The 12,371-nt window shown below is 57.8% G+C and overlaps 1 protein-coding gene across 1 annotated transcript in view; it reads right to left on the bottom strand.

The window, feature by feature from the left end:
• Window positions 1-9,936, bottom strand: part of UNC5B (unc-5 netrin receptor B) — a 32,462-nt gene extending 22,526 nt beyond the window's left edge. The window contains exon 1 of the mRNA XM_032191120.1: window positions 9,846-9,936. Within this exon, the coding sequence (XP_032047011.1) occupies window positions 9,846-9,936 (91 nt within the window). The remainder of the gene's footprint in view (window positions 1-9,845) is intronic.
• Window positions 9,937-12,371: the final 2,435 nt, after the last annotated feature.

Below are 12,371 nucleotides of genomic sequence, written 5' to 3' on the forward strand. Positions count from 1 at the left end.
GTTTGGGAGCTGCCGACACCAGCCATATGCCTCCGACACGCACGATGCAGTCGGTGCCGTGGCAGCGCAACTGCAGGTACCAGCTCGCCTAATTAACCAGCAGAAGAAAGCCTCATTTAAAACAAAGCTCTTATTTTATTTATTTGCTGACAGTAGCAGAGCAATTCCCTCCAGCACGACGTGAAAGCAAACACGCTGTCCTCAAAATAAACCGCCCCGGGCTTTTTAATTTCGCCCTTCCACAAGTGTTCCCTGGCTTGTCTTTGGGAAGGGAGAAACCACCCGAGGTGGAGCCAGCCTGCAGCCCCCATTAGCATGGCAGAGGGCTTGCAGAGCCGGCTCGTCACCCCCTCACCAAGGCAAAAATGCAAGCACATGCTAAGAAAGTGTCCTTCAGAGCGTCCCCCCGGCGCTGCCACCCTCCTGCAGGTGCCCACGGGACGGGGATGCTGCCGGTGCTGGTCCCCGAAGCCCTCCTGGCCACAGGAAGGGAGCAGAGGGCCGCCGTGCTTTTATTTAGCATCTTTATTTCTCCAAGTGCTTTAAATAGATATGGATTGACTCTCAGCTCTGGTTATTGCAGCTTGAAAGGGGAGCTGCAGGCACTTTGATAGATGAACACGAGGCTGCTCCTCGGCGTCCAAAGCCACCCGGAGCCTCCTCCTGCCTCAACAGCTGCCGGGTGCCCTGCAACCCCCTCCCGGTAAGGGCACGAGGATGGCAGCACCATGCAGGTGTTCGCCCTCCTGTGCTACAATTTCGGGTAAAGGCTGCTCCAGGAGTGCCACAGCCAGTGTAGTGACCCGTGGTGGAGACCCCCAGCACCCCAAAAAGGACGGGGACCAGCCCATAGGGAGACGGTGGCTCTGCATCCCCCATCCATCACGCCCAGCCACCTCTGTGGCCAAGCCCAGGCTACCAGCGAGCCAGACCTTCCTTCCTTCCCCTGCCACCCTCCCCGCTCGCTCTGAGCTCACCCCGATCACCAGCTTCACTCTTTTCCTAGCTGCAAACCCAGCCAGCGACTTACAAATTCATGGCAACGGGGAGAGACGGCGCGAGATTTTACGGACAGTGCTGGCTCTGGGACATGCATTTTTCTTCACAGCAATGAAAAGTAATTCCTTTCGGTTAAGGGGTAAGTAAAATCACACCGGGAAGCCGCAGGTAAATCTATTGCAGCGACCCTGAGCAGGCGCTTCCCCAGGGCTTCGAGGCAGCAAACTTATCAGGCAGCGGGCTGATAGCACGTCCAGGCTGAACCATAAGTCTTGAGCGCATGAAAGGTATTCCTAACTGCACGCTGGGTTAGCAGGGGAGGGAAAAAAAAGGTGGAGAAGGCACAGAGGGGGCAGAGAACGGAGACGGGGCAGGGCTGGGGCTGGGCGTCGCTGCCACCAGGGGATACCTCCAGATGGACGCTGCTACACCCTGCAGGTCTGGTTCATCCCTCCTTCAAAAAAAAAAAACAAAAACAACACCCAACATTTCTTTGCACGAGTGCAAGGGTCACCACTCCGTCCCCAAAGCCACCGCCTCCCCGTGCGGCGTGCGGTTGGAGCCCCAAAAGGGCATCGCGTCACATCCAACCACATCCAGGTCCCTGTTGTTTCTTCTTTTGTAGCCACGGGAAGAAAGGGCTGCTCTGTAATCATCCCTCCGCTGGCTCCCGTGCTGCTTTCAGCAGCGACCAGGGCACCGCAGGGCTGCTTTCATGTGGCAAGGGCAGCTTCCAAGCAGTGCCACCGCGGCGAAATTAAAGCCCTGCTCGCAGTCTCGCTCGCTCCCGGAGGCAGCCTGCTTGCCTCGGACCTGATCTCCCTTCCAAAAGCCTGCAGTACGGCGAGCTGACCACCTTGCTTTCTAAATAGGCACTCAGGAAATTTAAACTGCCCCGAAAATAATGCCTAATGCCTCTTTCTGACGAGAGGAGCAGCTCTCACCGATGTCCTTTTGGCGAATGCTCTGCATTTCTTGCTCCACTTCGCCCGTGTGTGAACACAATTCCCCCCCAAAACGGGGAGCAGAGCAGCTCCAGACCAGGATTTGCTAACAAACCCGCACATTTTCTCTTCGCCAATGCTTCTTCATAGCTTTGGTTTACTGTTCAGTCCAAAATTATTGAGGTTTTCCCCTCCTTCCCTGCGAAACTTAGTAACGTGAGCTCACCGACACAGAGACAGAGACCAAAACGTCCCGCAGCCAGCAGTGACCTCAGCCACGAAACATCACAAGGGGCAGCTTCAAAACAGATTTTATGGAGGTTTTTTTTTTTTTAATTCGGAAGCAATGCCATCCCTCTGCGTGCACTTTATCCAGAATAAGCACCCCGATTCTGGAGGAAAACACATTTTGCTTCCCCAAAAGCCCCCCTCCCAGCACCCCGCGCTAACGCCTCCCAGCACCCTGACAGCTCTTCCCTCCCAATCTGGATTCTTTTAGGAAGCCAGGCTAAAAACAGAAACCTCCCCCCCAAAGCCAACAAACAGAAAATAACCCAGACAGAAAAATAAATACTTTCTCGGGCACGGCTGCTCCTCTTGGGCCGCGGTGCCCCGGGGTCCCTTTGGGGAGGGCTGCAGCATCGGCAGCGCCTCGCCTCCGTCTCCTCCCTCACCCCATGGGGAGCGGGGTCCCCACGGGCTGGAGCAGATGGTTTCCAAGCTGACAGGTTGCAAACAGCTCCGGCGAGCCGCTCGGGGGATCGGATATTGTCTCCGTGCCTCTAGGTTTTGGAAGGGAAGATCCCTCCCAGCTAACAGCTCGGCTGCTGCTCTCCCCGGGTCTCACATCCTTCCTAAAAGCACCTCCACCGAGCTCCAACAACTCTCCGAGTGCCTGCGCATCACTTTTTCCACCCTGCGGAGGGAAAAGCGAATCTTTACACGTGCCCACCCCTTACGCAGCTGGAACGAGGCCTTTCGGACACAAAAACAACACCAAGTTTGCTTTTCCAGCACTCTCCCTGCGTACATTTTGAGGGGATTTCCAGCTCCTTCTCCCCCTTTTTGGGGCCAGTCTGCCAAGGAGCACCAGCCCTCTCACAGAGGCTCTGAGAAACATCATTCTGGCACAGAGGCATGGTAGAAATTACCACATTTAGGTCAAAGCCTTGATATTTTTAGCACATCTGAGGATTTGGGGTTGCAATTTCTCCCCTGAGACTGAAGCTCCCTTCAAGACAAACCTTCACTGTCTTCAGGGAAGGGAGGATGAGGTCACGGGAAGTTTTCTTTGGTGGAGGAGAGAAGGGGATGGGGAAATTGTTTCAAAGCCTGAAGAAAACTCTCAAACCTGCACTGCTCCTTCGGCAGGGCAGGTATGGAGAGGAGGGACCTGGAAGGAGGTCGAGTGAGTTTTTTTCCCTGTAGGATTTCACAGCAGCTCCCAGCTGTGCCCCCAGAAGGTGGCAAGACATCCCAGAGATGGAGAGGAGGCAGCTGGACCCTGAACCTTCCTCTCTTGCCTTCTCATCAACGCACAGAAGCCACGAGCCCAGGACAACTTGGAGAAGCTTCTTCCCATCATCGGCACCACTCATTTATGGGATCTTCAGGATTTGGGACCAGCCCTGAACACAGGGGCCAGCAGTGACACCGCAGAGCCCCGGCAGGGACCCAGCTCCTCTCTGAGCAGCTTCTGACTCTTTTAATTCTCCCTCCAGCCTCGCTGCATCCCACCGGGCCGCGGAAGGCCACCGAGCTGCGCGGCTCCGGCTCCTTTTGTTCCCCTGCCGTTTGCAGCCCTGCAACTCGAGCCTGGCAGAAAACATGTGGTTTGCATTCTCTCCCCTCTACTTTCCGCAGCCTTCCCCCTCTGGAAGCAACGAGCCCTTCCTCTCGCGGGGAGGAAATCGCAGGCATACCTCTCTGAAGATGGAGAGGCTGCGGCGAGAGCCCCGCGCTGTGCCCGCCTCGTGCGGCCACGAGGGATGCGCCGTGCACCCAAAGAGGTGGACAGGCACAGGTGTGTCCTTTGGGGAGAGAAGGGGGAAGGCAGAGAGGGTGTGCGGGGCAAGGAGAGGCTCCAGGCCACCAAAAAGCCACCCAGATGCAGACCTTGAGCCCTGTCCCCTCGTACGAGCAGGGGAAAGCCAGGAAGAGCAGTGATCCCGTTGGATGGGCGCCTCGCCGCGTGCCCAAAGGCTGCTCCTTTTCTCTCTATATATATTTTTTTTCCCCCTGCAGCACAGGATCAGGAAGCCCGACGCTTTCTCAAAGCCAAGCACCGATGGATTTCACTTAGAGGGTATTACAGAGCCGGGCTGACAGCTCAGCACGCTGTGTCCCCGACCGCTTGGCGCCCCGCATCCGTGCGGATCGGCCGGGACCCCGGCTGCGGAGCCGGCGCGTGGGATTTTCCAGCCCCGGCAGGACCGGCCCCAGCACGCCCCAGCCTCGGTGTTTTTGCTGCAAACTCCAAAGGAACCTGCCCATTTCGCCCCGCTTTGCATAACCAGTTTATCCCAGTGTTTGTTTTAAAAACTTCGGCTCCTGTTAGTCACTGCTCAGAGCAAACCGACCCAGCCCTATCGCCAGCTTTTGGAGCTCGCTTTTCCAGCTCTGGGCAGAGCCAAGGTTTTTATGTTGTTGTATAAATTTTAGGGCCTGAAATATGTGCCTCCGTACCTCGTTTTACACAGACCCGTTGCGGCCGCTGCCCCGGTTATTTTTGAAGTCGCTCTCTGCAGGTTACAACACGGTAGCTGGAGCACCCAACACCCAGGGAAGGGATTAAAAAACGCCTTCAACCCAAAGCTGGCATCCCGAGGCTATCACAACACGGTACTTTTAGCATTCAAAGCCTACACAAAAAAGCCTTTCTTGCTTCTCCCCAGCAGAGCGCAGACTGTCCGTTCACCAGCAGAAATTCACCCAGCACAGGCACACGTGGAAAAAAACGGGGAGTTTCACAGCCTCTGGTGCTCAGCCATCCCTCCACACCACCACGTTTTCTGGTGGCACGCAGCAAAATGCAGGGTTTTCAAGCTTTCCTTGCTTTGTTCCAAAAGGAGAAACCTTCCAAATACCATTCCAGCACAAGCACGGGGTGGCAGCACCCAGAAGGGCGACAGCGAAGTCTCCACGGGGGCTTGCGGCTTCTGCGCGGCGTTGGGTTGGATCCATTTTGCTCCCGAGTGACCATGAAAATACATCCTGCCCCTCACCGATGGGGAGGGCAGGGGAAGGCCCTACACCCTTTGAACACGCCTGCAGAAGTCACTCTTTGGCATAAAGCACGTGGGATGGGGGAGAGGCACTCGGAGGGCTTCGTCTGCTGTGGGGTGCAGACATGGCACCGGCGATGACCCAACCCCAAACCTCTGCGCTGAGGCCAGGAGCAGACAGCACCACCCCAATGCACCCCAGGTGTGTCCCTCCTCCTGTTTTAAATCCGTCCCGAGGAGCCCCTGGGCTCCCTAAGCTCCTGCCCAAGGAAAGCTCCCACGCCACCCGAGGCATCGCAACCCCTTTCATCGCCGCCCACATCCACCCCCGCCAGCCGCCCGGCCGGGAAGCCCAGTTCTTGTCCTACAACATCTCCTCCTCCTCCCACCCGGGTTGCAGGACGAGCATTTGCAGGCTGCCAGGCAGCGACAAGGGGGTCACTGGGGATAATTTCCAGGCTGGCAGCTTCCAGGGAGGAGAAATGCGCCGCAGACGCCTCCCCAGGTGCCAGCAGGGTGGAGAAGAGCTCGCTGATCTCCCTCGCATCGTTTAACAAGTCACCGTGTCAGTCCCCATAAAACTTTAATGGGGAGGGATGCTCGATGGGAAGCAGCGCCGTGACTTCCACGAGCCATCCCTGCCCGCTCAGAACCCCCTCTGGTCCTCATTTTAGCAAAGCAAATCCTACTCAGGCGCAGCTACATCGAGGGGTGCTGGATCCACCCCTCTGGCGAGCAAAAGCATCCCCAAGTGGCCCTCCACCTGTCTTCAGTAACATCAACGCCAACTACATTTCTCCAGCTATCCAAAAGGGGATTTTTACTCTTTCAAACAACATAAACCCATTAAAAAAAAAAAAAAAAAAAAAAAAAAACCAAACATAAAGCTCAAGGATGCTGCCCACAGCATCGCTCCCAAAGGACCACGAAGCTCATCCACACCCAGAGGTCCTCACCTCTCCTCCAAACTGCTGCAGCTCGCTCCACACACATTTAACACCCCAAAATGAGATTTTCCACGCTCTTTCAAAGGAAAACAATTGCTCGGCTTCAGGCTTGGCAAGAAGGGGAGGCGAGGTGACCCAAGGGACCCGCACAGAGCCATACCAGCGGGACCACCAGCAAGCACGAGAGGTGCCAGCACCCAGCTTTGCGTCCGGTTGGGTGAGGGTTTGGTAATGCCTGGGGACAGCCCATGCTTGGAGGCAGGGCAGGCAACCTAGCCCCTTTTTCCCAGCCATGCTGGGGCAGAAAATGGGGGCAATCCCTTTTTCTTGCTCCATAACAGAAGCTAAAGCACCTCTCCAAGCTACGAGGAAGCAAAGTGGCTCCAAACATTTGCTTCTCAAATCCCAGGGGGATTATCCCAGCCCCATCCAGCTGGGGCGAGCCCTGCTCCGCCTCCCCATCAATATTCCAATCCACACAAATCCTGGTCCCGAGATTTTGGGCTCTGTTTGGGGCTGCTGGAGGAGGCAGCCCTAATGTGCAGCTCTCCATCACACCCCTCCGAGCCTCCCCAGCAGGCTTGGGGAGCTGCTAATTCCTCCTCCCCACGGCAAGGCAACAGCACCCCAAAACCCAGAGGGTCTCGGAGAAGACCCAGCCCGGAGCAGGGGGGTCCCTCGGAGCGGGGAGGGACTCGCAGGAGATGAAAGCCAGCGTGCAGGACACGCCAGAGCAAGCCCCGTGCTAAATAATCCCTGCTTCCCAAGCAGTGCTTCACGCTGCCTTTCCCAGCCCAACTCGTGGTCGATGTCGGGGTTCACGCTGCCCTTCCCTCCCCTCTGAGGGCACCCCGACGGTGCCTTGCCAACCTCCCGCTCCCAACTCCCCAGATTTTTTTTTTCTTTTCCTTTTTAAGCTCAAAACAAAGAGCAGAGACAAAAATCCCCCGAAAAGCCCAAGCTCAGCAAAGCCGCGGCTGCTCCCAGCCCGGCGGTTTCGGAGGAGGAGAGGGCTGCTCGCGCTTCCCCGCCGCGCTCCCAAGGAGCAGGTCCGGGGCTGCCAGCCCAGCGCATTCCTGTGCCGTGAGTCAGGGCTCCGAAAAACCAGGAGGCTTCAAAAATAATCCTGGCGCGGCCGGGATGCTTCACTCGCCTCCTACCACGGCCCCGGCTCCCTGCACAGGACCAAAATTTGGACAAAACCCTCGGGGACAGCATCGCCCCCCGGGCTGGGGCTCCAGCACACGAGTAGAAGCCAAGCTCAGCTCCGAAACAGCCTCAGTTGTAAAATGCCAAGTGCCATACAAGCCTGGGGACAGCTAGGTGGATTTTGGGGGTTTTCTTCCCCAAAGCTGTGCATTAATGCGAGCCCTCAGCGGGTCAGGATTTGTTTTTTCCAGCTGGATCTGAGGAGCCACATCACCCCAAAGGGCTCCATTCACCCCTGCTGCAGTGCCACAAGGGGAAAGAGCTCTGGGTTTGGGGTGAAGCATCCCACACAGCATCTCTCGAGGTCCCTTCGTACCGGGAGGGACAGGATTTTCACGGCACCAGCCCCACATCCCCAGCACCCCTAGTGCAAGGGCCCACCCCGAGCGCTGACTCACAAGCAGGGCTGGCTTGCACAATACGAGCGATTACAGCAAATTACAGCTCGGCACGGCGAGGCACACCAAAAAGCAGAGGCGACAGGCCTCGAAAGGCCACGGGGCAGCCGGTGGCACCAGCAGGAGCAGCCACCTCTGTCCAAAAGGGCGAGGAAAGCGAGACACGGGTGGGAGCACAGCACAGGGGAACACTTCCCCTCTTATTAGCATTGCTAAATCCCGGGGAATACAAGTGAATAAGGCCCAGCAGGGACCTGGGGCTTTATGGCCCTGATGCCTGCTGTAATGAACTCCTCCAGACTCCATCAAGCCCTTCCGCCCGCACCTCGCCGCCCCGCGCTTCCTGCCGGCACGGGGCACCCGCAGGACCCATAGGAGCTCAAGGTCACGGCTGTCCTCCAGCTCCTGGGACATCAGGATGGAGAGCAACAGGTCCCAGGCTGCTCTCCTGCCACCCGTGGGGACGATTCTGTGGTCACAGGACCAGCACTGTCACCAATCCCCCGCTCCCCGTCTCCCCAGGTGTTGGGAACCCCAAGGAGATCCCAAGCAGACCCCAATCTCCCCAGATATTTGGGACAGAAGAGGGGCAGGAGGGCGGTCTGCCCACCATGCAGACATCCCTACTGCACCCCACAGCACCCCCCTTGTCCTGGGTGTTTTAACCCAGGCTCTTCAGCAGGCACAGAGCAGCTGAAGGGAAAGGAGAGCCAACTTTCTGCGATCCCGTACGGGCACGCCGGGAAGCTCCCCGCATCCCCCTGGTCAGGCTCAACTCGTTTTTCCTTCCTCCTTCCCTCCCTCTCATCTCGCAGGCATGCAAAAGCCAAGAGCAAGGAGCCAGGCAGGGGGGTGCTGATGTCCCCCCCGTGCCCCCAGCAGCCACCGAGCCCCCCCAACCCCTCGGCCTGTCCGCAAGGGAGAGGATTGCCCTGCACCGCCACGTCCAGGCCCCCGGAGATGCCAGAGGCAGAACCGGGTAGGATCTTTGCACGGCGGGGGCGGACAAAGAAAAAAAATAAAATAATAAATAATAATCTGATTAAACTCCCTCCCCAAAATTCCTCGTCGCCTTAATTAGGCTTCAGAAAGGAAGGCAGGGCTCATTTTCCTAGAAAAGCAGCTTGGCAGGGGACGCTTTCAGCGAGCAGCCAGGAGCCAGCGGGATGCTCTCCCTGTAAGTTTCCCCCAGGATTACGACTGTGCCCAGGGCAGGAGGGTCCCGTATGTATGGCTACAGCCTCCCCAGCCTCCAACTTTTCGGGGTGCCACATCCGAGCACCAGAGGATGACTTTCTGCATCTGGACAGGGAGGAGAAACCCGCTGCCGCAGGACGGAGCGGCGTCCGGAGGTGTCGTTTGTGGGGAAAAGGGGGGGGGCGTAAATAATTCCGATATATTTTTACAGCACGAGGCTGAACTGGATGGTGGTGGGAGCCCCAACGCGAGCGGGCAGCGGGAGGGCCGTGCTTCTGTTTATTTTCTCGTCCGTGGCAGGGATTACGACGGAAGGGCAGGATTTTAAGAGCATCTCAATCACAAGATTCGGCGCCGCACAGGAAACTTTGAAGAGCCATAGCGGAAAAATAAATAAATAAATAAATAAGAAAAAAAAAAGATCGCCAAGCTGCCCGGCCACCCAGAGCTGGGTTTTTAGAAGAACGCAGATAAAAAAAAAATAAAAAAATATAAAAATGAAAATATCCAGCCTGAGTAATTACTTATTTGACCCACTGGGAAATTACAGCCCACGGTGTTATAAACAGGGATGGGTTTGTTTTGCTCTTCCCAGACGGCAAGGGAAAAAAAAAAAGAAAGAAAAAAGTAAAGAAATAAAACGGCGCAGTAAAACCAAAAGCAGAAAACCGAGAGGCAAGGGGGGGGGGGGGGGGGGGGGGGGGGGGACGACAGAGGAGCAGCCCCGAGCCCTTCCCGGGGCTCCCCAGCCCTGGGGTGCAAGGGGGGGTCCGAGGAAGGGATGCTCGGTGCCCCCCGTTTCTCATCCTTTTCACCCCAAAAAAGGAGGGGGGGGCAGGCGCAGCCCTCCGCGCTCCGCCAAGGGGATGCGCCCTCCCCAAAAAACTTCCCCTCACCCCAAAAAATAGCCTAAAAAACCCAACTTACCTGCGGCGGCCAGCGCCCAGCGGCGGTGCAGGAGGAAGAGGAGGAGGAGGAGGATGATGAAGATGCGGCGGGGGGGTCCCGGGGGCTGCATGGCGGAGCGCAGCGCCCAGCGCACAGCCGCCCTGCGCGCCCGCCTCGCCGCTCTGCCGGGCTGCCCGGAGCCGGGAGGGGCGGGCAGGGGGCGGGAGGGGGCGGGAGGGGGAGGGCCATGGGAGGGGCTTAACCCCGCCACCACCCCCCCACGACCCCCTCTTTGCCCCCCCCAGCAGCCTGCGATGAGCTGCTCCCAGCCTCAGCCCCCCCTTCCCTCTCCAAGGGTGCTGAAACCCACTCCAAATTTTGTGTGTGTTTTTTTTTTTGAGTAGAGATTTTGCTGCACGGGGCCCTGATTTTTTATTTATTTTTTATTTTTTTGCCCCCCCCCAGCTCCTAGAGCCACGAGGAGGCAGGGTAGAAGAATTCAGGTGGAAGGGACCCGCGAAGTGGACACCCCCAGCACCCCGACCGCTCCAAAAATATATATAAAATTAAAAAAAAAACCGCACAGGGGAGGTGCCCTGCGAGCCCCTCCTCGGTACCTGGGAGCCCCCCCTCTTGCCAAACCCGAGTTTATGGGTTTGCAAACTTCTCCGGGCGAGGATTTGGGGGATGTGAGCCCTTCCCTGCGGCGGAACGAGGGGGGGCTGCAAGGAGGGTGCGAGGCGCAGGGGGGCAGCAGGAACCGCGCTGCGCGGGGAGAGGGAGGGAGGGAGGGAGCTGCTGAGCGGGTTTCACTGCCGGCAGCCGCAAGGTTTAGGGGCTGGGGGGAGAAGGGACCCTGGCAGGGAGGAATTACAGCGGCCAGGGCTGGGGTTTGGCACCGGCACCCTCCAGGATGGAGGCTGGCACCCTAGGGGGGTGGCACCCATAGGGTGGCACCCGGCGGTGCATCCCCTGCCCCGCAGCCCTCCATCCCCTACGTTCAGAGCCAGGCAACGTGCTGGAAAAGGCTGGGGAGTGACACCAAAATCTCCTTTGCCAGCTGCTATCACCATAAAAGCCCCGAATCTGGCTCGCCTGGCGGGGGCCGGGACGCACACGGGGTTAAACTCGGTGGCGTTGAAGTCATCGTCTGGTATTCAAAATATGAATTAAAGCGACGCAAATTAATGGGTAGCCGACCGCTCTTTCACAACCGTAGGAAAAAATACGGCCAGGCAAACTTATCATTAAGGCACGAGGGCTGTTTTCCCTCCCAGGTGTTTGCCTGCTGCCCCTGCTTTGCCTCGAAATCCTCAGCCCCAGCCCCAGCGCTCCCAGCAGGTCCTGGGGTGCGACGAGCTGCTCGGGTCTCAGGAGCAGCGGGCCCGTGTAACAGCATCAGCACCGTGGAGCAGGTGCAGAGGCGGTGATAATTCCCCATTTCTCCCGTCGCAGGAACGAGGAGTGCCCAAATCTCGTTAGCGGGCCGCGGATTTAAGGACAAACAAAAGGCAGCGCTTCGCCCGCACCGCCCGTGATCGAATTAGGGACCTCGTTGCCACGGGGTGCTATGGAGACCTCCAGCCTGAACGGGCCCCAGAAAGCATTTAGGCACCCTGGAGGGGCACGGGGCTGTCACGGGGCGTTAAACGTGATGGAGGGGTCACCCCAGGGAGCCCTAGGCCTGGAGCAGACGTCAGGCCAGCCTGCCATCCCCAGCCAGGGATGCTGGATGCCTGCGAGGGAAATATACACCATGCCTCATCACCTCATCAACCACAGAGAGGGGTTTTTTGGAAGGGGCCCTAAAGGTCCCCTAATTCCAACCCCCTCCCGCTAGGTCAGGTTGTCCAAAACCCCATCCAGCCCAGCCTCAAGCACGTCCAGGGATGGGAATAAGCCGTTCCCAAATGCTCTTGAGGGCAAGAAGGAGATTGCTGGACCTCAGACATGCCCAGGATGGGCAGAGAGGGGCACAGCGGGCACCAGCGTGGACAGGGGGACACCCAGCTCTGTGCATTGCAGAGGTGCAAGCAGCCCCAGCGAGCCAGGAGCTCCACATGCAATGGGTCTGCACCGAGGGCTGAGCCAAAATTTCCCCCGTCAGCTGGGGTTGTCACCCGTGGCTGCCCTCGTGGGGGACTCGGTGGCACCGGGTGGGCTCCCGCAGCTTCAGGAGGAGCAGGGGGAGCCAAACTTCCCCCCCCGTCCGCAGGGCACCAGCGTGTGGTCTCCATCCAGCATGTCAGCTCAATAATTTATCGTCCAGGAGGTGCAATCACTATCCATAATTCACGAGCAGTAATGTTCTACAAGTTCAAACCTGCAGTTTGGCTCCCCGGACTGCTCGCCATCTTCACATCCCAAATGGCATTTCTTCCCAAAAGGCAGTGGCTGGCTCTAGGTGCACTCAACAGCAAGGGGCACCCCAAAAATGGCAGGTTTTGGGGCTGTGGCCCTCTGTCCCAAGGGCTGCATCGCTGCTGCTCTCTGAAATGATAAAGAAGTCTTGTTTTTTCGGTCTGGAAGGCTGATAAGCAGGTTGTGATGACACAGGAGCATCCC

Source organism: Aythya fuligula, chromosome 7 (genome assembly GCF_009819795.1).
Source record: "Aythya fuligula isolate bAytFul2 chromosome 7, bAytFul2.pri, whole genome shotgun sequence".
Taxonomy (NCBI): Eukaryota; Metazoa; Chordata; class Aves; order Anseriformes; family Anatidae; genus Aythya; species Aythya fuligula.